Here is a 27,363-nt window from a genome sequence, read left to right on the forward strand (position 1 = left end):
AGACGCCGCCGGCAGCCTGGACCAGGCCCGCTCCCGGCGCTGCCTTCCCCGCGCCGGCCTCCGCCTCCGCCCCGCCGGAGCGCCGGGACCCCGCTGCTCGCCGGGGGCCGCCCCCGCCCTTACCGTTGCAGAACTGGAGCAGCGAGGAGGTGTCGTAGAGGCTGCTGTAGCTGGAGAAGCCGTCCTCCATCCTGCCGCTGCGCTCCCGGCGTCCCCTCGGCTGTCCCGGCGGCCGCCCGCTGCCTGCTCGCCCACACGCTGCGGAGCGGAGGCGGCTGGGGCCGCGGCGGCCTCGCTGCCTGCCTCACTCAGTTGCCATGGCAACCCATTCACTCCGCCGCGGCTGGGGCGGCGGCCGCTCCGCTCCGCTCCGCCGCCGAGGCGCGGGGGGAGACCCGCGGGGCGGGCCGGGGCGGGCCGGGGCGGGGCGGCCGCCGTCACGGCGGGGCCCGGGGGCCGGGGGGGACCCCGGGGCGGCCGGGCGAGCGAGGAGCCGCGTCTTTCGGCCGGCGCGGCCATCTCTTCTCAGCAGCCCCGCCGGCAGCGGGCCGCGGCTGAGAGAAGGGCGAGCCGCGGTCCCGCTGCCGCGCCCGGGGCTCTGCGGCCGCCTGACCGCGGGGCCCGGCACCACCGGGTGTCCCGGCACCACCGGGTGTCCCGATCGGGCCGAGGTGGAGCAGAGACACCGCCCGGCCCTGCGGCGGGATGTGCCCGCCGGTGACCCCGGAGTTAACCCGGAGTACGGCCACGGACGCAGTTAGGGCCGGAGCGTCCCTGAATGCGGGGCAGGGGTTTTGCGGTGGCAGCTGTGCAGCCGGGGAGCCCCGCGCACACAGCCTCAGCATCCCTCGGCTGCCTTATCTGAGGCTCCTCTCGTTTCTTCCACTGAAGCAACAGCATGCCTGTAATTGCACCTTCTGCCCTCCACTGATTTCAATGGCGATTCTCCTGGCTACAGTGTGGAGCTGTCACGATAACATTGTAATTGATACTCTCTTACAAAACAAAAAAGAATTATACACACTTTTATTCCTTATGCCATTTTATATAGTTTAAACTATGTAGTTTGAAGAGTGATACGCTTTCCCAATACAGGATACTAAAATAGCTTTAACTGTTTTACATATTTTATCTAGGTATGTTCATAATGTCCATTCATGGTGAGACAAAGGTAATGGTCCAAAACTGGTGGCTAGTAATATTGAAAAGTTATTTGATACGTTTTGGGCTTCAATTTCTGTGCTAAGGGATGTTGAAGTATCCAGTGACTGAAATATATTTTTATTTCAAGCTCCTCGAGGGGTACAAGGGAAATAGCACATTGCATATCTATAGCACCTTTCATCTTGAAAAATGCCGAGGCACTTAACACATCATGTCTTCAGGCCTCAGTCCTTTCAGGAGCTTTTTGCAGGGCAGTTCCATCATGTGGATCCATTTATGGGTGTGGGTTTGGTATATGTGAGTCTTTTCACCAACCACTAAACCATGGCAGTGCTAACACAAAAGTATGCTATAAAATTAGGCAGAGATATCAGTTCCATGTTAAAGTGGAGTGAAAAGTGCTCCCTCCTGAATTGCCAGTGCCAATATTGGTAGAGTTGAAGTCATCTCCAGCACAAGTACTTACTCAGCCTGATGTGCTTAACTTGTATCAGACAAAAACAACTGCATTTTATAGCTGTGGGCTATAAATAACAGAAAAATTGTGGTACTTTAATTAAATATTTAAAAAACCCCAAACCCAGAGATCAAAAAATAATAGAAAATTACTTCAAAAATACAAAAGCATATAGGTTTTCTCAGTGTTTTAAATGAGTCATGATTCTTTCTCATCCTTAAAATTAACACAGAGCCCTTAGGTTTTCTCATGACCTTTTCATTCATAAGCCATCGAACATTTCAAACGTCCTATATTATTCTAAAACATTGTACACACACAGAAAGACATGTATGGAATTTTTGGCAGATGAGTTGCAACAATAGAAAAATGAAGCTCATTTTCAGTAAAAATTTTGACTAAGAATTTCTTTCATGTTAAAACATTATTGCTATAATTTGGTTATTATTTTTGAGGTTGAGAAGTGTTTTAATATGCTCATTTTTCACCATCTTGAGACAAAAGGTGTGCTCGCCATAAGATGTCAATAACGTATACCTCCTTCAGATGTGCAGGTTTTGAAAAATAAATATATGAAACCTATGCTATCTAAAAGTATTATGTTTGTAGTAAAAACTGTGTTGTCAGAGTGCTACAAAGATAAGAGAAGTAAATGCCCAGTAACTTTTATGAGATTTGCCAAAGTAGGATAAAGGCCAGAAAGAGGCAATGCAGCTCCATTTCAGAGAGTAGAAATCAAAAGTCTCTTAGAAACTCAAATCTAATCCATCCTTAAAGAGAGATACAACATATAAAACCTTACTATAGATTACCCACTGAAATTAGTGGTGAAGGTGTCTGTGGAGCCTTTCAGCTCAGTGTGCTGCAAATCAGCTCAGAGAAGTGACAGAAAATGGTCTCAGCTCCAGTCTCCAGATGCTGTTATGGTGCCATTATACTCTAAGGGCAAGGGTTAGAAAAGGGAAACACTTTCATAACTTAATGATTTTGAGACATGTTACAATCTCATTACACTAAACTGCACCACAAGTTGCAAAATGAAAAAGAAATTCTGTCTGGCTGTGGGAACAATGGGACAATGGATTAGAAGGATGCACTAATGTGCCTCTGGGAATTCTTCTGGTATGGTGAAACAACAAAAACACTTTTAATTGACCATTTTTCAGTATACTGTAACCTTCATCGTTTGTACAGTTCAAAGCCAGTTCTTTGGTAAGTGTGAAACCATATAGATGGGAATGTGGCATCCTGAGCAGTACAGTGGGGCTGGTATATCTGGAGAGGATTTGTTGCTGTACATTTGCGCACACTGACTGCTGGCAGTCAGAAACTGTATGATGTTACATTTTTGAAAGCTGTATTTTATAGCTAATTATTTAAGTTTTGTTTGTCTTGAGTAGTGTAATGCAAATGACTATTAGCTAAGTGAGAACAAAAAAGCTTTCACCCATCCCGTGCTGAATTTTCAGGAATAAATATACTCCAATTTTAGGACAAGAAAGACTTGCTTTCACTCCCTGTTAACAGGCTGTAGTCAAATATCACAGAATCATAGAATATTCTGAGTTGGGAGCGGTTCACTAGGATCATCAGTGTCCAACTCCTGATAATTTTGATGTTTCACATATCCCTTCCTGAAAATAGGATCAGGAGGCTTTCACCATGTGTGGTAGCTTGGACAGTCTGCCCTTCATAGCCGCCCCCTGGGTCTGTGCTGGATGCCACTGCTTCCAGCAGGCTTGTGTGGGGGATGAGGTGATGGCACTTGCTAAGGGAAGGACGCTGTGATTTGGCTGTCAGTGGCAAAGCCCGCTGTGCAGAGCTGCTGATGCTATCAGGTGCAGTGAGCCCTCCTGTGCAGAGTTTACAGGAGGTGAAGGCTCAGTTCACCACAGAGGCTGGAGGGCTCTTCTTCCAGGTCAGTGCAAAGCCTGTCTGCTGAACAGATCAGGGAAGCTTGGATGGCTGCTGGGCACATTGAACATACATTGTAACTGGAAAAATCTTCATCAGGCAAAGCATCTAACACCATCAGCAAATGTGCTGGTTTTGCTAAAATTTATCAGTGGATATAATTATAGTATCTATTTTACCATGACTAACTTTTGAAGATCCCCTCAAGCTCTTTAGCAATCATTTGATAGGTCACATCTACTGCAGTGTGATCAAAGGGAGCTGAGCTCATTTCTGTAGCTCACTGTGTTTCCATTTAACATGTAAGAGTCCGTTTCACCATACACAGTCTTACTTAATGCAGCAGTTGGTCTCTGCTTGAGCCTGGAAGCTTTTAAATTGTTTGTTCAAGATTTGCTTTTCCTCTGTGAATCAGAAGTTTCAGCCATTAAAAAGCTGAAGCACTGCAACATTCGGTGCCTGGGCCCAGACTGCAATCCAAAACACAAGTGTGTTTCTCCCTGAATCATCTCATTCAAAACAGAAGGAATGGGCATCTTTTCCAGCTGTTCATCACCAGCACTGAGAGTTAGATGGTCTGAAAGCTGGCATCAGAGCACAGGCACAGTGCCCTGCCTCAGTGTTGGAGGACACAGTGCTTTGACAGAAGCTGGGCGCCTGGACTGAGCAGCACAATGCCCAGCAGCAGCAGCAGCAGGAGCAGCAGCAGCAGGAGCAGCAGGAGCAAGCTGCACACAGCAGGAGCCCTGGGGAAGGAAGAGCCGATGCCTGGTTTAGGCACTAGCAGGATGAGATCAGCACTTAGCAGAGAGAGGCTCTGGGGTTAAATTTTGGATTTGGCTTCCTAAAATCTGATGAAATCCTGATTTATACTGATTTTTTTGTTGTTTGTTTATTTGTTTACCCTTTCTATTCAGAAAGCAGCAGGAATGTTTGGGTTTTTAAAGAGAATTTCATGCAGTGAATAAATTGTCTTCATTCTTCAGAAGTGCCTTTTTCTCATTGCTAAGACTATCTCCAGGTATTGGCTGTCAGGATACCACCATAGGCTCAAATAAGGATTTCCTTTCCTAGTGTGGTGTAGAAAAGGAAGAAGTGCCTTGCTGCCCAGTCTCTTTTGTGAGAACACTTCAACCACTGGAATAATCATTCATTCTAAGTAGCAGGACTCCAGTGTTTCAGCCACAGCAGGGAGCTTCATGAATGTCACTACAAAGCAGACTTCATGCATGTGGGAAAGATGGGGTATAAGAGGAGGATCACCATTATACCAGCACAGTCTGAGCGCATTAAAAATACAGTATAACAAATGTAGGATGAAACCATCAAATCTGTGCAGGTTTAACAATCCAAATGAAAATATGTTGCAATATGTCTGTATATATCATGTTGTTTTGAACTACATATATTTGAATTATGGAAGCTTCGCTATAATTAATAACAATAGTCTTAATCATACTGCCCAGGAAAAAAGAAATATTGCTTTGCAGATTGGTTAATTTGTAAATACAAAGAGAAGACTTTGAAGATGAAAAGAATAATGCTTTCCACATCTCTGACTCTTCCTATTCAAAGATGGGAGGCTGCTCAGCAAACACTGATGCTTTCAGACTTGCATCACCTTTTTGAAATAAGTGTTGGCTTTATTTGCTTATTTGGAAAATGGGAAGAAAAACATGACACAGCCGAAGTCATGCTGGGAAGTCTGTGACAGAATCAAACCAGAATAACTATCAGTTATTGCACTAACTGCAATATGAGTCTACTGAGAATACCCTGCCTGTAAACACTGAAGATACTACTCATATGGTTTGTTATGAAATGCTTTCAAGCACAGTGACTGCAGTAGAAATACTCTTATTTTTGCAAGGCCCCCTAACACTCTGAGTTCAATGCACATCAATGCATGTAATGGCCGAGTGCAGACTTACTACATCCACAGCTGTGACATTGTGATTTGAAACTGATGAGAAGCAAAATATACTACAGGTACACAGGAATGCAACTCCTGTTCCATATTCCATTGCAATCTGCAGATGGGAACAGCATTTCTGAGATATTAATACTTGTGAGATTGATGTGAAGAGGCGCAATGATGGATGGCATGACACAAAATGATCCATCCACTCTTCAAAATTACTCCTTAGAAGTTTTCAATTCTAACTCAGTTCTGCAACCCTATTTTTGGTTATTTCAGCCCTCAATAGAGGCTGAAAGCTTCTACTAGCAGAGCTCTTTGATATCTATGTGCCCTCCTGTGAGAGGGGCATCTCTGGTTTCAGGTGCAATAGCTTTGGCACAGGTTCACCAGTTCACCGTTCAGGGCACAGGATCATCCCTACAGTTTTGTGTCATTCCCCAGGGGGAATTCCCTCCCAGCAGAAGGACCTTTCCTGCATCCACTGGAGCCTCAGGCAGCCCCAGGAATGGAGGTATTTGGAAATACTTTCAGCCAGTATGAAAAAGTGATTTGTTTTGTTTTAATTTCTATGCTATGATTATAAAGATGTTACTGTGACAGTATATGTTCCAGAGATCTATTTTATGCATATATTTAAATAATAGTTTGTTAAAATTTAATATCTTGGTTCTACAAAGCCACAGCTACATAAATCTATGCCTTCTGAATTATATTAGAGAAGAATGAGACTAGAGCAAGCTATAATGTAGATATATTCCTTTTAAATTATATTTAAATAACAGCATAGCAAGTTGATAATTCAAGGTGTACACAAAAATTGCTATTTTTTAACAAAGTGGTTCTACAGTACCCATTCTGTTCACTTTTTTAGAATGAGAATTTTAACTGGACTGTAACAATTCACAGGAACATGTAAAACCTGGAAGTACCAAACAGGATATATGTCCAAAGGGTACATCAGCTGCACTGTGAGGAAGAAGTCGCTCTCCTCTGCAGGTACCCACAGTGCCTGTGATGAGAGCGAAGGATCTCAGCACTCTTTTTTATATTCCCTGATCAGCAGGATGGTGGTTTAAACTTGTGCTTTACCAGGCCTGATATCCCAAATTTCCCACATTCCCATGTCACTGTTTCATTGCTTTTGGGATCCAGCACAATCAAGGGCATCTCACGGGAACTGATGCATACCAGGAGAATTTACTGTCAGCCACATAAACTACAAAGCACACATAAAAATGTATCAGTAAGGCAAAACACCATGTTGGTTCAATATATTAATGTTAGAAGGGGCTAGACAATCTCATTTATGGCCCTTTCTACATTTGCAGTTATGTTACTGGAAATTTGCCCAGATACAGAAAATTAAGGATGGCAAATATCTTCTGAGAGATAGCTGGAAAAAATACTGTATTTCTTCTAGTGATTTCATATGTTATGCTTGCTTTTAGTGAGTGATTTATTGGAAAAACTAATTTGTGCTATTAAACAAGCCATAGGAAGTAGCTGCAAAGAGTTTACCTGTAATCTTAACTCCTGTCATCACATAAGCCTGTTTGCCACTTCAACTAACTTAACTTCAAGTTTTGCTTATCCATCCCCCTGTATCTTTTACCAAATACAATATTAATTATGCCAAAATAAGTAGGGGAAGGAAGAAGACAGTATTTCATTTGTGTGGTGTGGGTTATTTCTGCAGGGGTCAATACCAGCTCGACTGGTTCAAACTCATTGAATTTCCATGAGCTTTCCTTGAGTGGGTGGAGGAACAGGAGAGTGGATTGCAGTGTGACCTACAAGGGCTAGGCAGGAATTTCAGTCCACTATACTTGCAGGTTCCTTTGATATCTTACAGAGCCCAAGACCACCTACATCGTGATCTTCATCCCTCCACTGCTTTTGCTGCCTCAGCTTATTTCTGCTTTCCCAGTTCAAGATCTCAAGACACAGCCTGGGGATGGAAGGAAAGAGTTAAACCATCAGCTAATCTAAACTTGGCTGGCTGGAGAAAAAAAGCAATAGGAAATAATCCTTTCCTACAATTTTAGACATTTCTTTACACTGATTTCCAGCATGGGCTGTAGCTTTTATTTTTGTGGTTAACTATAGTTCTGAATTAAAATTTTATTTACTTTGGAACAGAATTTGCCTTGGAAGAAATTTTTTTTTGTTCTGGTCTGTGCAATCACCCAAGGCCCACAATGTGATCAAAGCAATTTTGTGTTAAATGTGTTTTTTTGAAGTAATTTCTGTCTGCAGGTTTATAGCAAGTACATCCAGAAATTTAGATAAATTTCACTTTTGAATTCCTTGGAACATATAAAATGTAAGAAATAAAATGCAAAAAAGGAAGTGGTTGAACCAAAGAAGCCTTCACTGAATAGGCATTAGGGTTTACATGGCAGGATCAGGTCCATACAGTAATGAAATATTTGGCTTTTGGAGAAAGAATTCTGGTTGTTCTTAAAACACCTCTGCCAGCCAGTGCAAGGTGTAGAATTACTAATCCTCCTCAGGGTAAGCCATGCGTGGCATTCTTCTCTTTGGTAGTGGCATTCAAGAGAGTCCTGGATGGAGGAAAAAGTAATAGGGGCAATAATGACAGTGTCTGAATGAAGCCCTGAGAGGCAGCCGAGGCCCTGCCGCCTGGCTGCCAGCCATCCAAGCATGAAGAACAATCGTACGTTTGTTTCAGATACCAAGTTACCTAATTTGAAAAATGTTTCCTGATGCAGCCCTTTAATTCTTAAGTATTTCACCACCTGACATTTCTCTCTCAAGCTTTCAAAGAGGCAAGAGAAAACCAGAGCTTCAGATAAGTGAAAGAAGAAAAACTAAACGGATTTTGTCATTAGCAGTCATAATTCAAGAAAAAAAGGGCAAGAAGACTTTTCAACTTTTTGATGCCAGATAACCCCTCACTGTCCCTCCACTTTCTGACAGAATAAATGCTGGAATAAAGAATAGAATCAATCTCAAAAGAAAAATATGTATTTTGTGCCAAAAATTATACAGGCAGATGCAGCCATGAACGAGACCATTAGGAACATAAAATCCCTGCAGTGTGCGCTGGCTGATGAAGGGCTGGGAGTTGCCAAGGGACACTCTGTGACCACCATGCAGTCCAAACTAAGATCTTGCTCTAAACATCAGCCTGCAATCCTGTTATGCAGGGGTCTGCTTCCTTTTCCTTTGCATTCTTCCTCTTAAACAGCTCTTTTGCATATCAGTAGCTGTTTAATGAATGTGTTGGCCATGAAATCTTGCACTGAAGAATTTTTCATCTTTTGCCCAAACTATCCTTTCAGACAAAGATTCCCATGTTAAGGTGAATGAGTTTCCCTAAATTAAGGGATGGGTAGAATAGGTCGAGAGCCAACTCTTCATGCGTAACCTCACAGAGCACCATCAGCTTCAGCTGAATTCTTGGTTTCGTTCCTTTTTATTTATTATAAAAAGTGTTATATAGCTTTGTGGCACTACACACAGAAATAATTACAAATAACCTAGCTGCTTAATGTTCATCAGAGACTCCATTCAACTAAATAGTCCTTTGGCAAAGTCAAAACTCTGGATCCAGATTTGTCAGATTTAAACGTGCATAATATCTTTTATTTCAAGACATCAGTGGATATTTTTTGTATTCAGCAGTCATTTCAGCGGGGGAAAAAGAGTTTTGCAATACTGATGCAATTTAGTATTTTATGATAAATTAAGAAAATAAAGACATTTCAAAGAAGTCGATGGCATTCATTTCAGATAAGTAAGATATTTTAGAGGAAAACCCACATGAGACTCTGGTAAGGGACATTTTTCCAACTTCATAAATGACATTAAATATCTTTTGATGACCATCCAAGAGTAAGGAGTAAATAATACTTTATGCTGGAAAAGAATACATGTGACTCATGATTTTCAGCTGTTGTAGATGTGAACTTGTGGAAAATGATGCAATTAGAGGACAGAAGCAGCGCAAAATATCTGTTTACATTCAGCTCTGCTGAGCAGATCAGAACTGCTGAAGGGCCGGAGAAAAAAACGTAATTTTCTCTTTGCTCATGTCCTCTGTCAACTACATCCTGCTTGGAGTTACCTCATATTCAAGCAGTACAATTAAGGGAAAGTCTTGATATGATTTAGCATTTTTTAGTTTTTTCATTTGTCTGATGAAGAGTGTGTGCTCTGTCATTCATTCTCCATTTCCTTCCATGTGAAATTAGGAATTATGGTATATGAAGACTGAAACCCAGAGTTTTTCCATCTCTGCATGTTTTTCCATGGAACTCAGAAACTCAAGTTCTGCCAGTGCAGGGGAAGGAGAGGAAATGTAGTAATAAAGCTCCTGGCTTCATCACAAGCCCCTTTCTGACCTGACCAGAGGAAAGTGTGTGGAAAGGGATTGAATAATCCAGGATAAGTATAGATGAATGGCAGAAGTATGTTCATGTAAAATCAGGAAGAAAAATCCACAAAATAAGATCTGAGCAGGGACAGTGAGGTTACAAGATGTCATGCTACAAGTGCATAGGAAGGAGGCCACGAGAGTGCTGGTCCAGTACTCAGGGGTGCAAGGCAACTAAAGACAGATGACATGAGGAAAGTACAAGTGATTGATGACTTTTTTGTTTCTGTCTTCATTAAAGCTGTATTTCAACAAACGTGTTAAGACAATGCTGTTGCTGAAAAATGTAGTTACACCTCCATTCCCACCTCCTCACTGCCTTCCTTCATCCCTCAGTCACAGTGATTTGTAAGGGCGTGCAGAGATCTGGATGGGGAACTGCTCCAGCTGAAAATTAATCTAGCAAATAGGTGGTAGTTACTAAGATCAATTAGTTATGCAGTTTGATCCATCTCTTAGCTGTACTGCAATCAATGTTTTATTTTAAATTAGCTAACCATCCTATGATGCTTAAAGGGCAGACTGATTCAGTCTCTGAGTGACTGGATGTTTAATGTTTCAGAGGATCAGAAGTGGGAAAGAATGGGACCTGTATTTTAAATTGGAGAAAAAAAGAGTAGGAGATTATTGTTCAGTTGATTAAATTAAATTAAATTTCTGCTCCAAAACTTAGGATTTTTTAGACATACATGTCATGAGTGCCTAGGTAATAAAAGGGAAGTGGGTAGCACTCAGCTTTCATTGTAAGAACAAAGTCTCTCAAACCAGCTTAGTTCTTCCCATGCCTGTATTGTGCTGTGGATGGGGGAAAGGGAATTTGTGTCATGTAGCTCAGCTTCCATAAGGCTTTCTGTACACTCATGACACTCCTAGAAATGAGAAATGAGGAAACACAGCCTTGCTGACCGTGCTACACTCATTCAGACAGGTGTAGGACTGTTGAGATAACCATACCTAAACAGTGACAAAAAATGGAAAAAGGTATGAAATATGAGTCTGCACATCTTCCACCCCACCACAGTCCACATTTTCATTAGTGGCTGAAAAAGGAAGCGGAAGACATACTCAATAAATGTGCTGGTCACAGTTTGAGAGCTCTGCAAGTATACTCGTCAACAGGCAGATCAAATTTTTTAAAAGACTTTGTCAGCTTGAAGGAATTATCTGTAAAAGCAAGATAAAATGTACTAAGGACCAGTACCAGGGGCTACATTTAGACAGGAATTATCTGCTGGAAGGTGGGTAATAACCAGTTAGGAAATAGCTTGACTGGGGGTAGACCACAAACCAAACATGCAGCTGTGCTATGCAGAGTGGAAAAGGCAAGCAATATAATACAGTGGATAAATAATCCTGAAAATGTATGAAGAAATCTGCCCACCCTACTCAGCACTGGTAATGCTTCAGCTGGAACATTAGGTCGAGTTAAAATAATATCAACAAAGATTCTCATTCAGGTTAGATATTAGAATAAAAAACTTTTCCTATTTGTAAGAGCAATAAAGCACTGGGGTAAGTTGCCTAGGAAAGTAACAGCTCCTGTGAAATCATTCCAGGGAGCTGTATGTCCTGTTTGATGTGACATAGCTGGTCCTGCTTTGGGTCAGACTGACTACATGAACTCTCAAGGTCTTTTCCAGCCTAGGTTTCCTGAGAGTTACTGCCTAACCCCTTAAGCTTTCTGGGGAAAAGTAGCTCCAGGCCAATTTCTGTGGGCACTTTGCTGTTGCTCTCCTCACATGGGTTCACAAGTAATTGACTGATGTGCCTCAAATAACTCCAATTCACTTTGAAAATTCTCTTTCAGTTGCTAGGAAGCTGGAATATAAATTACAATATTGTCCCACTTTGTGTGTGTGTGTGTTCTGAGGAGATCAGTTTTTCCCCATTTAAGTCATTAGTAATATATTCCTACCACCTCCAAGAGCAGGTGATGAAGAAAACAGTTTAGTTAACATCACACCAGAAAATAAAGTTGATATACCAAAAAACAAGTCACTTTACTGAGTACTCATGTATGGTGCTACTATTCTGGGGGCTAGTGATGGAGAATCAGCCTTTCTTCTCACAGCCACTGGTGTGTGTCAGGTCAGGTCCACATGAAGCAATCACAGTGCACTAAGTGCTTGTTATAAAATGAGCTAATGCCTCTTTCACTCTTGTGGGTACAAAGCAAAGTCAAAACTTGGCAAAAAATCACTATCACAGTTGCAACAGTGAAATGCCAAAAGCCTGACCAGGCATTAGGACTGAGGTGTCCTCACTGTCTGCTTCCCAGACAGTGTGTGGGATGCCTGGGATTTCATTTTTCTACTCTGTTCACTTTTTTGTATCCACTCCTATAATGCTCGTATGGACAAGCTGATGAAGTCGAAAGGCAATTCACACTGACTGAAGTATTTGTTTTCAGTTGAAAACCACTATTTGCTATTCAGCAGACAAACATGTACACCCATGGAAAGGAGAGCTGTCATGGCTTTTGATGCTCCTGAGCATCTGTAATCTGCAGATCTGAAAATATTTTAAAGTGAGTTCAGCCTATATATGCCTTCATATCACAAAGTACTGCTACGGACAGAATTGAATGTTGGATGTGTTTATATTATTCCCTTGTATCAGATGAAAGGCATTTATGCATCTCTTTTGTCTGCATTCACACACACCTACACATAAAGTCATTCTGTCCTCCCTTTCCCTTATAAAGAGTGAAGATCTAATATGATTTATTTCTTAGTGGCACAATCTCCTATGAAGGCACTCAAAATGATCATTAACCTCGAAGGCTAGACAACCTATTTCCTGTAGTTGCCCTTCACAGTGCTAACAGAAGTAGCTTCTACAAGAGAAATATGGCTTTTACATTATCTAAGATGCACCTTTAAAACAATAAAATATATTAATCTTTTATATATTTCTGAATCTAAACCACAACGTTTAAAATAATATCTTCTCACTTACAAAACTCAGGTTAGCCATTCTGCCTGGGTATCACAGTGTGACATTTGAGAAAGCTGTGGCATTTGGATCTGTGTCCAACAGAGGGAGGTGTTCAGAAACATGGATTTAGTCCAAACTCTTTCTAAGATTAAGGAATTCAATGGAAGGGGAAAGGAGGACACGCACAAATGCAAGCAAGCAGTACAGGCTTTACTATTGCAATTCAATTTGTTTAGCTGCTCTCTGAGAATTCAGGTGTGGAGTCACTGCTGCTTACAGACTCAGGCCTGCTCAGAAGATTTAAGATCAGAGGGGTTTTAGATCAGACAGGTGACAATATCATCTCTGTTTTGAAAGGAACTATGAAGCTCTCAAAAAGAAAAGGCACTACTTATTTCATATCACCTTCTTGATGTAAGATAAACTCAAGCAGAGGTCCAGTCTGGCAGGCACTTCGGGTTCAGTAAAAACCTGAAGTTACTCGGCTGTGCTTTCCTCACAGGCTGTCTCTATGGCAATGGGAAAATATTGTGAGGTATAGGAATGATGGGAATATGACTCAGAGAGCACAGAAAAAGGAACATTCAGAAACATAATTCCCAGTAGGCACAGAGTACGCTTCTCAAAAATACACACAAATCAAAGAGAATCTGCTGCTGCTTTGCACCAGTTTTTTTATTGGGGAATGCAATTAATAAATAAGGAGCCATGTTGCTGCATATTTTCAGCCCCTCTGTTATCAGAGGGAAACAGAAGCTGGTGGTGAAGGAAACAGCAGCACTCTTCTCTGCTCCTTTCATCCTGCTCTGTTCTCCACAGGGCTGCTATGTGGCTGGAACTGCGTTTATCAGTAAGGGTCATGTTTGGACAGACTCAGTCAAGTCAGCGTGCTACTTCCATGGCCTTTCCAAGTGCAAAACCTTCTCCTTTCAGTTGTGAAACCACAGAGGCCACAGGAAGCCCCTGTGTGAAATCTCCTGTCTCACTGACCCGCGTCCCACCAAATTGGGATTTGGCCCAAATAAAAAGGCAGTAGCCCAAGGCAAGAGCCATCCTGCAGGGAGACATCCCTACAGAGCACTGCATGAGCAAGAATTCCCAGGCTAACCCAGTCCTCTGCTCTGACTGGCCCAGTACCTGATGGGCTTCAGCTTGCCACATAACAGGCAGGATGTTTTCCTCTTTAGTTATTTAGTCCCAGGAGGCAAATATATATATATCTACACACACACACATATATATATGTATGTGTATATATATGTACTCACACATATATATATATGAGAGACAAACTCAAGCAGATATATTTATATAAATATTTTTTTTCCCTTTTTAAAAAAACCTTCTACATCTTTCAGCTAGTGCTGATTTCATGGCTTGTATTAGCACTAGCCATTCTCTGAATCCTTTATGGTTTTGGCCTCAGTAGCACTCTGACATAGTCCCATGGGTCAGTTATGCATTGTGCAAAAGCCTTTGTTTTAATCAAATTTATGTTCTGCCTTTTACTTAGTTTAATGACTCTTTATCCTTGAACTCCAAGAATCATCAGATCAACTACTCTCGAGCATTCAATTTTTTCCTGCATCCCTCTTAAGCTTCCCTTTCAATTTAACTCAACTCCTTCAATCATTTCTGCCCTGAAGGAGGTGAGAGCTTCCTTCCTTCTGGGACCTGTGGAATTTGGGGACTATTCCTAAGCTTCCCCTCCTGACCTGCAAGCTGCTGCTTCTTCATGAGAAATGCAGTGAGCTGATGCAGACCCAGGCACCCTTTGATCCTGCTCCCCTGAGTTTTACTGTGGGAGGTACAATGGAGTCCTGAGGCATCAACATGATTATACTGTATTCCCTTACTTTAAAAATGCTGGCCACCAGTATTGTTGCTCAGCAACATGAAAATGTGTATACTGCTGGCTTCATTAAACTTTAAAGATATTTTTCCTTGCCAACTCAAATAAATAATTGACGATGATTTCACTGTATATTTAGCATGTCCATTCAAATTCCAGTAAGGAGGTAAAACAGTTTCATATATATAGAATTAAGAAGAAATGACTAATACTGGCTGTAAAATAAAATGCATGGCTGAAAAATACTTGCACTTACAAAGCAATTTATATATTGCTCAAAGCTTCTGTATCAAATAAATGTCCAAACCCTATAATTATTTCTTTGCTGGACATTGCACCTTATTTTTTTACAAAGATTATTAAATCTTACTCTATACTTCCTCTTTAGAAAAGACAGCAACAACTGACCTTTTAACTACTTTATTATACTATTCTTTGCTATAGTATGCCCATGTTTGCTAATACAGACAATTGAACACATTAAATATGCATAAATAGAGAAGAACAGATTTCAACACCGATATTTGCTGGTTAAGTAATACTGCCTGGGGTTATTCAAAGAGAATGAGTTGTAAAACTCAAGTGTACTTTCTGTCATCTGACTGATGGATTGCTTGTTACTCACCTCTAGCATGGATCCCAGCTAAAATAAATTGCTGCAACCCTTATCAGTAGTTTCTTTTCTATTATATGTGAGAAGTCCCAATTTTATCTAATTGGTGGCATTATCGGAACACTGTTCTGCAAATACAGAAACCTCCTGGTAAATGCAATTGCTACTTTAAGCCATGAGAGGTGCAGTTAGATGTGTATCTGTGAGCAGAATGGAGAGAACCTAAGCTAGGGAGCTTTGGAAATCTCCAAGCTAAATGACTGCCAAAGTAAACATGACTGGAGATAGGGGGATTAATCCTGTAATCCTTACTTAAGCAAAATTCCTGCTATCTTCAGTGAGATTCTCACTGGGGAACAGCTGTAGAAATTGGCCTAAATGGAGCAGAAATGAGAAAGGCCAAATTCTGCCTCTGGGTATGAGCGTGTGACTTCCGTAAAACCTGCGGTGACACCCTAGGTCTGGGATAATCAGCACATAAATTCTCACCAAGCTCTACAGTACCAAGACTTTTCTTGGTTATAAATATGAGGCACATCCATAACCCCACAGGGAAATGTTTCTATCTAAGGTTCACTAAGAAGTGAGAATACAAGTGCAAACTGAAACTAACTTTCAGAAATAAAATGTGCATTTTATTATAAACTGTCTTACATTTTAACCAATCCTAGGAGTGTTTGGAGCATTTCTCTTCACTGAACTCAGAATTATTGCCCCTATTTTCCATCTGGGGTGGAAAACCCACATGCAAAGTTAAGTGATTTTCCACAGACCACACAGCAAGTGATTAGTATCATGGGGATGAATTAATCTTGGGTGTAAATCCATAAAGATTAATGGAGCTCTAACAGGGATTAATTTGGCCCATCATCTCTAAGGATAGCAAAACCAATTAGGTGATGTCATTAATCTTCTGGTTTGTAAAGGACTGTTTCTTAAGCAGTACTGAAAGAAAGGCAATAAAACAGGAATGACCAAGGGATCCACTATAACAGATGAATTGGTTGCTCCTTGGCAGAGGATTCGCAGCAGGAGACTTAAACAGTGACAGCAGCCTCTATGTGCCCTCAGGCTCCCATCCCAACTGAGATTGCTCTGGGGCAATCATTTATTTGAGGTTTGGAGTGTCAGCCCAGACTTCAGTCACTGATTAGGTTTGTGTCTTTTCTTAGGGCAAGACCTCCATGCAACTGATTTGGAGTCAAATATATTTACTATGGCCCTGGAAGCCTCAAATCTTTGGAAAATATCAAGTGCTTAATGTCCTATGGAACGTAGCACTTGAAAGATTCATAAATTTTAAAGCTTCCACTTTTGAGCTAACAAAATATGAACTATCCTGTAAGAAAGAAGCCAGCACGAAGTAAGCAATGCAAAGTCTGTATAACTGAGTTGTTCTGAGATTTGGGGAAAAAAATTATTCTCGTTCACTGGTTGTGACAATGCACATTATCTCATCTTAAAATCTGAAGATGTTTCTGATGCTTACAAAAGGGTCAAAACTGGCCCACAGCAGAGTAGGATCTTTCTACAATTTGTCTCAGAAATTTTATTTAAAAAGAAGAGAAACAGAAATATTTTTGTTAAAGGGTAATGACCAGCTATAACAAATGCACACGAAGCAGAGATGAACAGAACAACAAAGCCCACAGCTTCCAGACCATGGTTGATGGAATTTATGGAAAATAACATCTGTGACATTGGCAAGGTCCAGCATGAGGGCATTGAATTGGAGATAGTGAATTTGTGCCTGAAAGTTGTGTGCATTACCTAATAGGTCTGGTAAAAATGTTCCACTGGAATGTTGAAAGAAAAACTTGGCAACAGTGAGATCATTAAAACCCTACTGCATAGAAGCCTTCATTCAAAATGTAATAATACGTATCAGGTTTTTCATTATTATTATGAGAAAGAATATTCAAGCTGTAATGGGGATCTTCCCATTAACAGTTCTGCCTGAGTAAGTGTTTAATGGCAGAGATTTCATAATCAGTGAAATGACTTTAAACTCCTTTCATGGAGATGTTCTTGAATAAAATAAAACCTCTTTCCCCATTTTATATACTGTAGGAGTTCAAGTGAGGTGATGTGCTTGGGCTGATAGTGCAGCTCCACTCCAGAGGGATGCTGTCATGATGCTCCCTTGCACCACGGTACAGAAGCAGGTCTTTGATGGGCAGCAATTTCCAGCTTCCTCCCCATCCTGCCCAGCCCAAGCACTTTTTAGGAAAGTAACGACACGCTGCTGCATCCATCTATGAACAAAAAATGCTGGAAAGATACACGGTACCAGCACTTGATGAGAATATGAAAGAAAACAGAATTTTGGCAGGGAAATGCGAGTACAGAAGATGGAGGGGGATGACAAGGTTTCTGAGTCAGTGATGATAATGTGGTTACACTTAGGAGTTGGTACTGCTAAATACTGGTGCACATAAGCCTAGAAAGTATGATGTGGAGAATTTAATCAACCAAAAAGAGTAAATAAATGTACCAGGCAATGTTCCTACATGGTATCATCTATGTTTCAGAAGGGCAATGAAAACCACAGGAAATGTACTTCAGAGGAAGCTGTCAACTTAGGCCCATAATATATAAATACATAAACAATGCCTGTTTAAATATCTTCCTTTGACAGATGGATCTAAAGAACTATTCTAAGAAATGCTTCAACACAAGCCAATGTTTTCAGAGGACTTTTCAGGCTATAAAATGAAAATATTTCCGTCTCACTGTTTGTTTCTGATAATTGTATTCAGTGGTTATTGGAGGAAGAAATGCTAAAAATATTCTTTTCATAAGTAGCCATTATATTTAACATTTTAATTTCTAGACAGAAAGAAAACCATGTACGTTGTGTTTTGGTAGACTAACTAGCATAATGCTAGTTTTCCTTTTATTTTAGGCCAGCTCTATTATTAGTGATTAGGGCAAATGAGTAATGGTCACATGACCATTTATCCAAGCTTTATAAAGTGCAAATACACCCACAGAACAAATATATCTGCAGTGCTATAAGCACAAGACCATGTAAAGCCAGACAGTAAATGTAGAACTGTGCAAAAGCAGTGCAAAAAGGTGCAGGAAATGTAAACCTGGTCATGCCTTCAGCTCTGGTATGGCAGAGGTAGGAGCTGGGTACAGGTACCTTATATCATCTTCTGCAGCTAATGTTTGTTGTAGGAACAATATAGCAACAAACACAGCATCACAGGTATTAGCTTTATGCAAAAAAACCTTATATTAAAAACAGTATCTATTGATCAGGGGAACAAAATCAATACTTTAATGCTGTAATGAACACCACAATAAAAATACCTGTGATTCAAACCCAAGCTACTTCATAAAAAATAACTGCAGATAAACAATTACAGCCCATCTAGTTCATATATATGTGTTGCCCTACTTAAAACATGTGTTCCAGAAATAATTTATGAGGGAAGATATATGCATATTCACAGCAACTACTGCTTCACAAGTCCAGTTGTAAATCTGAAAGATCTTGGAGAATATCAGAAAAAAAAGTAGTGATGGCCACTGCTTCTAAGCACTGTGAAGCAGAGCAGAGCCCAGACTTTGTCCTGTGAACATTGTGTTAGCTCTTTGCTGGTCAACCAATAGGCACAGCCACTGCTGATTTCACTGGCAAATTAACTCTGAGTGTGTTTTAAGAACAGAGTTACAGGCACCCTGAAAGGAATATATTTATGGAAAAGTAGTTTATGTTCTACTTCGGATATATTTGATACTATTCAGAGGATTGCTGGGGTCTTTGTTTCAGTTTGTAAGCACAACAATGGAAACATTTATTCCTTGGCTTGCATAGACATTTACTACTATGTATATGGATTGTGGAGACACAAATGAAAAATCTGGCTTACATCACCAGAGGCATGTCATTTTCACATACCCGTTTTACTTCCTCTTTACAGTAAATTAAAAACAAATTAACTCCTCACTATGTCCTTGCAAAGAAGCAAGGAACTTCAGCTGTGGTGGCAGTTTGCTCCCTTCAGAGGTACCATCTCGATCACTTGCTACCATCCCAGAGTGCCCAGTGTCACCCTGCGGGATGTAAAAAATCATCCCTTAAAATATCTTGGAAGATAATACCAATCTGAAGCTGAAAGCACAGGTCTGTCCCTGCCATGTCCCTAGGGAAGGTACCACCTTGAGCCCTGTTTTGGAGGGAGCACAGTGCTCAGAAAACAGAAGATGGAATTTTGGTGCCCCAGCAACTCAAGACAGATACAATCCCCTTGTTTCAGGCACACAGCTGTCAAAGGAGTAAATCAGAAGATGAGACAGACCGTGGTCTGAAGTACATCCCACAGAGTTAGTGTCCTTAAAGCATGAGCAGCTGGTTAATCTGTTTAGAGGAGATGGAAAAACATCTTGAGGATGACATGGCCAGGAGGAGAACATCAGTATGCAATAAAAGCCAGATAAGTACCTGGGTGCACGCATGGCTCAGTGCCAACACCAGAAGATATACGGGAGAAAACCCAGCATGACCATTCCCTGCACAGCTTTGTGGTACCTCCAAAAGCCACTGTCCCCACCTCCCATGGGTCCCCTGCATGCTGGGGATTCCCATCCCACACATGCTGGGCAATGTGAACTCCAGCAGTGTGACATAAGTAGTACAATTTATCCGCCTCTAGCTATCTTATCTCTTTATTTTGAGCACAGAAGAACCCATGAGGGTGAATTCGTCACACCATCTATTATAAACTACTTTTGTTGAAAGGGAAAAAAGTCTGCTCTTTCACAAACCCTGGCATTCAACCTCCCAGCTGGATAGCTTCAGATAGGTGCAGAGATCTCTGTGTACTTCTGTCTTTCAATAGCTCCTGGGTGTCTGACTGAGCACTATGCTTAGCTTGTGCCAGGATAAAATGTATTGGCTCTTTAATGGATCTCCCCCATCCTCAGTGTGCCTATTCCTCAAGATCAGGCATAACATTTTTGTGAAGGTCTCTCTGAGCAAAGCAGCCAGCTCCAAAAGCATCTTTCCTTCCAGCTGGGCTGTCTCAGGTGCTCACAGTTAACGAGTCACATGCTATGAAATACAGCAGTGGGGCTGTCAAAGGACAGGTTTGAACCTGTTCTCGCCGTGCAGGGTCCAGGTTTGATCTGTAACACAGGTAACACCCCTTGCTGCTGGAGTGGCCACTGCCAGGCTCGGGAAGCTTTGTGGCACCCAGTGCTGTGGAGGGAAGGACTGCTGAGGGCACCAGCAGTACACAGCACCTCCCAGGGTCACACCTGCAGACCACCAAGCCACTGCCGTTTCCTAACAGGTCCCTGTGCCCTGGTACAGGAGAGCTGGTATTTCTGGGGTGGGGTAGAAATGCAACACATTCTTCTGTTTTAAATCTGGTTTGGGGGGTATGCTGCCAAATGTAATCTTCACAGATTAGTCTCTGCATGAGCTCCAACATTGGATTTTCTTGCCTAGATCTCAGGATGCAGATTACTTTTGTTAATGGGTAAATAAAAAGATCTGTAAGTCTACTACTTAGGAAAATGAAATATATTTAAAATTAATTGTATTGATAGCTTATCTTGGTTTTTTTTCCTTACTGTCTGAAAGTAGTTACATATAATGTCAAGCTAGTAAGCAACAAATCCTTTCTTATTAAAGTAACTTAAACCATTAATGGCATTATAGCTTGCTTTAGATTTGTAGTGCTTTTTTTTTTTTTTTACTGCCACCTGTCTACTTTCCAGTCTGTACTGGAAGAAAAGGAAAGATATTTTCTGTTCTAAACTCAGACTAAACTAGTCACCCTGAACAGGTAATACGTATAAAAACAAAGGATCAGAACATTTTTTATTTCTGTAGTACAGTATTTAAACAGACTATACAGAAATGATGCTATCTTACAGTAGTGCATCCAGACCACAGAAATCATCATTGTGCTATCCCTGTCTACTTACTACTTAACAGCAAACCCCCATCACAACTGAAGACAACTAATTACTTTGTAAGTTAAGTTAAAATCACAGCTGTTATAAAATATAAGGCAATCCTCTTTTCAAAGGCAAAGTGGAATTAAGTAATGGAAGAAACAAATGACCTGCACAGAACTCTGGTGCTCCACTGTGGTCTGCCTGGGCTGGTTCCTCAGGGATGGACTTCATGTTCCTCAGCGATGCCCCTGGAGCAGCTGGTGGGTTATGCCCAGGACTCAAAGGGCTCTGCATGAGAGGCAGCTGAGCGCCTTCTCTTCTTTTTATTTATGTGGATGTTACAATGGCAGCAGACAGCAATGCATAGACACTAAATTAATTAAGCTGTATTTAAGCCACAGCATTAAGGTGATGTCATAAGAACATGCTTAGGATAGCAAGGTCACTGGAAAGGGAGAGTGCATGTCCTGCAGCAAAAGACTGTGGTTTGGAGGGCTTGTGTTGGATGCCTTCCGTGAATCTGTCAACCCCCTTTTTCTTTCTCAAATCTGGCACCACCTGGAGAAGTACTTTTCTATCCACTGAAATATGTAACAACATCTCTGATTTAAATAGGAGAAGAGCTGCTACACCTGCTTCAGCTGTGAGCAATACACACTACACGCTCAGAAATGCATAAATTAGATATATTTGGAAACATGTAGAACTGGGAAAATATTTTGATGTGAGATAACATGGTTCATCTAATTTATGCCAGACTTAGTTTGTGTTCGCATACAAGCAGGCTCAGAGAGGTACATGTTGGGTGACCAGAAATCTGCTCATCTTATTGCTTCCATTAGCATGGCACTGCATTGCCTTTTTGCATTGATATTCTGATTGTATTGTACAACTGAGCCTGAGATTTTTTCGTCTATTTCTTAAGTAAGTAGTTTTGTGAAAATCAAGAACAGCAACAGGTTTTATTTCATCACAGCTTTACAAAACCCCAAAAACTTTAGGAAGGCTTTAACAGAAGAAATAAAGCAGATGCTGATGCATTGCAAACTCTTAATGATGCTATTGCTTCACAGTGATATATTTTAACTAGGAAATGTTGAGCATCTGAACAGTAGCCATAATCCTCTCATACAGAAGCCTTTTCTACGGTTCATCCAGAGTAAGTGCAAGCCTGTGTCTTCAGCGTTAATGGGATCAGCTGAAATGAGTAATGCTTTGTGTATGCTAAGGCTGTGATCCTGTACACGTGGTAAAAAGATGGCAGTGTTGGTTTTTCTAAGCAGTCAGTCCCACACGAGGTGAAGTGAGTCAGAGCATTCGAGATGGATGAGCAGCTCTCAGAAAGGAGCTTTTGTTCCTCGTCTCCAGTCTCCAACAGTCACAGTGAAATTGTCTCTACCATCTACCTATTAGCATCGACATCACTGGAGCTCTTTGCATGAGAAGCACTTGTGCATATAAGCAAAGGTCACTCAAGGAGACTCTTGAATCAGGATTTATTTTGTACCAAGTTTACAGTGACCACACTGATGACCCACTGCTGCCTCCCATAAGGAAAAGCTGGAGGCAGCTAGAGACACAAATGGGGATCAATTTTTACAATAGTTACAACTATTTAGCCTTGTCTGCAGTATTCTTACAAGCAACTGAAGAGAAACATTCACTATGTGGGAGTCTCCTACCCTTTCTTTAGCTGTTACTTGTAATTGCAGCAAGAATAATATCCTGAGGGCTTTATGCTGATCCGCTGGATTTGAACATCAGCCTCTCAACTTACAGCCTTTATATCCCCCACTGCCAGACAAGTACGCACTGTTTCTGATATCCAGTAAAAGCTTGGGAAGCACGCTTAGACCTGCATAGATTTTACCACCAATTGCATACAAGGGATTGAATGCAAAATCGACTTGGTAATCACGCAAAAGGGGAAGGCAGATGAAATAGCTCTGCTCCCCCTCGATGCCACAGGGCACATTCCATCCCGGTTTGTGGGTGACACAGCCGTGCTGCAGGCAGGGAGCTGTGCGGGGCCTGGCGCCGGGCAGTTCGTGCCGAAGAGAGGATGTGCTCTCCTAAGCGTTGCTTCTTGTAGCATCCCAGCACTTCAGAGCGCTCCAAGGTTATGTGCTAGCTGTGCTTCACTGGTGCGGAAAAGCACTTTCCATTCGAAGTGAATAGTCACCAAAGTAATAGAGAAAATTGTGAAGTGCTGTCAATGGAAACATCTTGGCTGTTTTTATAGACGTGTTAATGGAATGTCCTGCCACAAATCAAAGGGGCTTTGCAGCCCGTTACTTCCAAATGGTGAATATCGTGACAAAACCAAATATTGTGTTACCAGCTGGTTTCCATTACTGGGCTAAATTGTTGGATTAAATCATGATCTTTACAGCTGAAGTCAAAGGATTTTGCCCAGAGCAATGATTAGGATATCAGAAGACGCAATCTCCCTGATCCCTTCAGAGGAGCTGAGGGGAAGCACGGAAGTAGAGGCTGTCAGCACAAAGGGTGCCTGAGGTCTCCCATTATACCTGCCATGTGATGGTGTGTGTTGGGAAAGCGTACTACCCCCAATAGCTAGCTAGCTATCTATTTATCTATCTATCTATCTACCTGTCTATCTATCTATCTAATCTGTCACCTCTGTAGGTCTACTGCACAGCCAAGCCAAAGGCGCTCCGAGTCCTGCCCATCTGTACAAGGAAGCCCAGCATTGCTCTGTGTGGATTTTTAGCATCTCCTATCTAGTGCTTCACAGTTTTCTCAAGGTAAAAGGCAGAAGTAACATAGACACTGCTGCTAAAAATAGCCTGTTATGCCCTTGATGATTCATTTGTTGGTGGGGAGTACCCATAAGTGCCTCTATCTAAACATTCTGTTCTCTGTCTCACTATCTTCCGTGCCAGCTTGTGTATCTCTCCAGTCTGTTTTCCTATGGGTTATATAGTCTTTAGCTAAATATGTTAGTTTATTTATCTCCCTCCATGGCAGCAAGACCCAAGAATGACTTCCTCCTGCTGTAGGAATTTCATCGATAAATCACTGTCTACTGTTTCCCTGGGAGCATATAACATTGTCAAAAAAACCTCCCAAAAAAACAAGAACCAAAACACCAGCTCCCCCCCCCCCCCGTAAACATAATAATAAAATAAGTCCCAACAAACAAAACCAAGGAAGGAATTTCCCCTTTCTTGGGTTAGATATGTTAGAATAATAACAGAAACAGGAATATGCTGCTAAACTTCAGTGGCAGACCTCTTTGCATTGCTCTGATTTATGCAAGTAATAAATAATTGCACAGAATGACTTCTAGAAGTACAGCTGAGGAAGGCTTCATGTGATTTGACTACCCAGCCCCCAAACATATGCACTTAGGGTGATGACGAGGTTTTAAATCAGAGTCCTGTAAATTGTCATGGACTGGGAGGAAATTAAATTGGGCTCTTTGGTGACATCCTTGTAGTTCAAGTGATGATTTATGAATGTGTAACTGAGCTTATTGATAGGCATTTTAAACCTGAAATGGGCTGTGTTCAGAGCTGTTAGATTTTTTACTGTCTGTTCCAATATCACTGTATTCCTGGAATTATCCTTTATTTTTTGTATGCAAACTCTACCCACGACTAGCAACCCTAGGAAGAATAATGGAACAAGATTGCTTCTTTAGTTGCCCAGCGATCTTCTTTATGTCTGCTCCAGTGTGAAGGGCAGGTAAATCAGAGGTGTTTAGCTGAGAGGGCAGGGCAATGAGTGTATGTTGCTGTTACTCATGTAAGCCCCAAACACAGAGGAGCCAAAACCTGCTTTTTCTCCAGAGCACCCCTGCAGCTGCACATGGCTGAGTCAGGCCTTTCCTGGGACTGAAACCACCACTCACTAATTAGTGTGGCCATGAACACCATCTTCAGAGGGAATGAATCTGGGATGCTAGGATTAATGGTCCTTCCGAATTCCTTCCTTCCTTCCTTCCTAATTCCTTCCTTCCTTCCTTCCTTCCAAATTCCTTCCTTCCTTCCGAATTCCTTCCGAATTCCTTCCTTCCTTCCGAATTCCTTCCTTCCTTCCTTCCGAATTCCTTCCGAATTCCTTCCTTCCTTCCGAATTCCTTCCTTCCTTCGTTCCGAATTCCTTCCTTCCTTCCGAATTCCTTCCTTCCTTCCTTCCGAATTCCTTCCAAATTCCTTCCGAATTCCTTCCTTCCTTCCTTCCGAATTCCTTCCGAATTCCTTCCTTCCTTCCGAATTCCTTCCTTCCTTCCTTCCTTCCTTCCTTCCTTCCTTCCGAATTCCTTCCGAATTCCTTCCTTCCGAATTCCGAATTCCGAATTCCGAATTCCGAATTCCTTCCTTCCTTCCTTCCGAATTCCTTCCTTCCTTCCTTCCTTCCTTCCTTCCTTCCTTCCTTCCTTCCTTCCTTCCTTCCTTCCTTCCTTCCGAATTCCTTCCTTCCTTCCTTCCTTCCTCTTTTCTTTCTTTTTCTCTCTCTTTCTCTCTTTGACATTTTTTATCTTGTGATGTGCAGATTCACTGGTAACTAATAAAATACAGCTGGTTTAATATTTGCTGCTAAGGACCATTTTGTGAGGTATTTAATTTGCAGTAGGAAAACTGGGGAATAATAAATGAATCCTTTGGGCAGTTATACTTAGTTCATAGAACCATAGAATTGTTTGGGTTGGAAGGAATCTTATTTACCAACAGTTTAGTCTCTTCAGTTTAGACAAGCCACGTAACCAGATTTTTGTGTCTTTTTTTTTTTTTGTAACTAAATAGTATTTTCTTTATACATTCACTGATATTGTTTGGCAGTCACCTCTTATGTTTCCCTGTAGGCACAATCTGTCTTTGTTAGGAAACACTGTTTCCTAACACCACTGGCAGAGGCAGTGATGACTTCAGGCAGTCTGCACATAATACTACATGTCCCTACTGGAGCACAATTAGAGATACCAGCATATTTGTCTTCCAATTTGTAAAAGTTTCCCCAAACATTTTCCCTTCCAACAGCATGTTTATGATTGCACATGCTTAGACTATACATATTATTTTAACAAGGTAACTTTGGAAATCTTGTGATTTATTCCCTGTTTTCCTTCAAGAGCTGGGCGTGCACAGTTCCACACTCAAAGAGGAAAACTGTTGGCTCCCAGCAGCCAAAAAGCAAAGCAAGACTCAAGTGCTGCAGCTCCCCCTTAATGAATAAGAAGCTGAAAATAATACCTCTCACATTTTCTTTGGCAACAGGGTTTATAGGCAATATTTATCCTTCTTTAAAAATTTTCTGTAAACCAACCAGTACAAAATCACAGTAAACAACTGGAATACAGACTCTAGCTGTAGTGCTCCATCTCCAACAGAGCAGCTTTGAAATGCTGATAAATTAATCCATGAGCTATTATGCTCTCTTCTGCATAGTAGTGGATTTTGCAGCAAGTGTTTCTCCTTTTATGTAATCTGACCCTATCTTGGTCCCACTCTTAATGCTCCTCACCATCAGCCAAGGCATTAATCTTGAGAATGTGTCCTAAATCAGTTCCTGGAAAGGCAATGGAAGTAGGTATCAGTGATATTTTTCAGTTCAACCTGTACCTGCCATAAAGATTACATTTGTACAAGGCACAAGACAAAGATACACCTGTCAGCTGACGCATTTTTGGATCAAAAGATTTCCAAGAAAAATAATAGATGAGATCTTGAGAATTTAGGAGCATGAGTTGAGCCCAAACAGAGCTCCCTGAAATCAGTGAAAATATGAGGAATGAGAGAGACTCAGCATGAATATTTCCAGATGGGAATGCAAACTACCTCCACACATCTTGCAACTGATAGTTTCTACTTGTGGCAGTGACACATAGCACAGTTCAATGGCCTTTGGGGGTAGTGCTTATCCAGTGATGAGCACTTGGAGTATATCTCCTGCAAGAGACACTCTGAGATTGATTCCCAAGAGGTGAAGTAGCAGGCTGTCCCACTGGAGGGCATTAGGAGGAAAGGGCAGCAGCAGCTGGGAGTAGAAGCAGTGACCCAAGCAACTCCAATAGAAAAGAACAGAATTAGAAAATGTCTGTGAATTGGGTCCTCAAATACAGGTATTAATAGCTGAAGAACGGTCCTTTAAACCCGGGCCTTCATTGCCCAAGCCCACAAAATGAACCCTCTAAACTGATCTCTGAACCTTGTGCAATAGTTTT

The 27,363-nt window shown here is 41.5% G+C and overlaps 1 protein-coding gene across 10 annotated transcripts in view; it reads right to left on the reverse strand.

The window, feature by feature from the left end:
• Positions 1–27,363, reverse strand: part of EML1 (EMAP like 1) — a 122,809-nt gene that overhangs the window by 79,756 nt on the left and 15,690 nt on the right. For 4 of the 10 annotated variants that reach the window (XM_048306427.1, XM_048306426.1, XM_048306423.1 and 1 more), the window contains exon 1: positions 21,341–21,532. The exons of 1 other annotated variant lie outside the window; for it this stretch is intronic. In XM_048306427.1, coding sequence (XP_048162384.1) covers positions 21,341–21,467 — 127 coding nt within the window. In that variant the 5' untranslated portion in view covers positions 21,468–21,532. Of the gene's footprint in view, positions 1–123; positions 347–21,340; positions 21,534–27,363 lie in introns of those variants that run through there. 5 more of the 10 variants (XM_048306421.1, XM_048306418.1, XM_048306428.1 and 2 more) reach the window with 3 other exon arrangements.

The sequence above is a fragment of the Corvus hawaiiensis genome, chromosome 6, assembly GCF_020740725.1.
Source record: "Corvus hawaiiensis isolate bCorHaw1 chromosome 6, bCorHaw1.pri.cur, whole genome shotgun sequence".
Taxonomy (NCBI): Eukaryota; Metazoa; Chordata; class Aves; order Passeriformes; family Corvidae; genus Corvus; species Corvus hawaiiensis.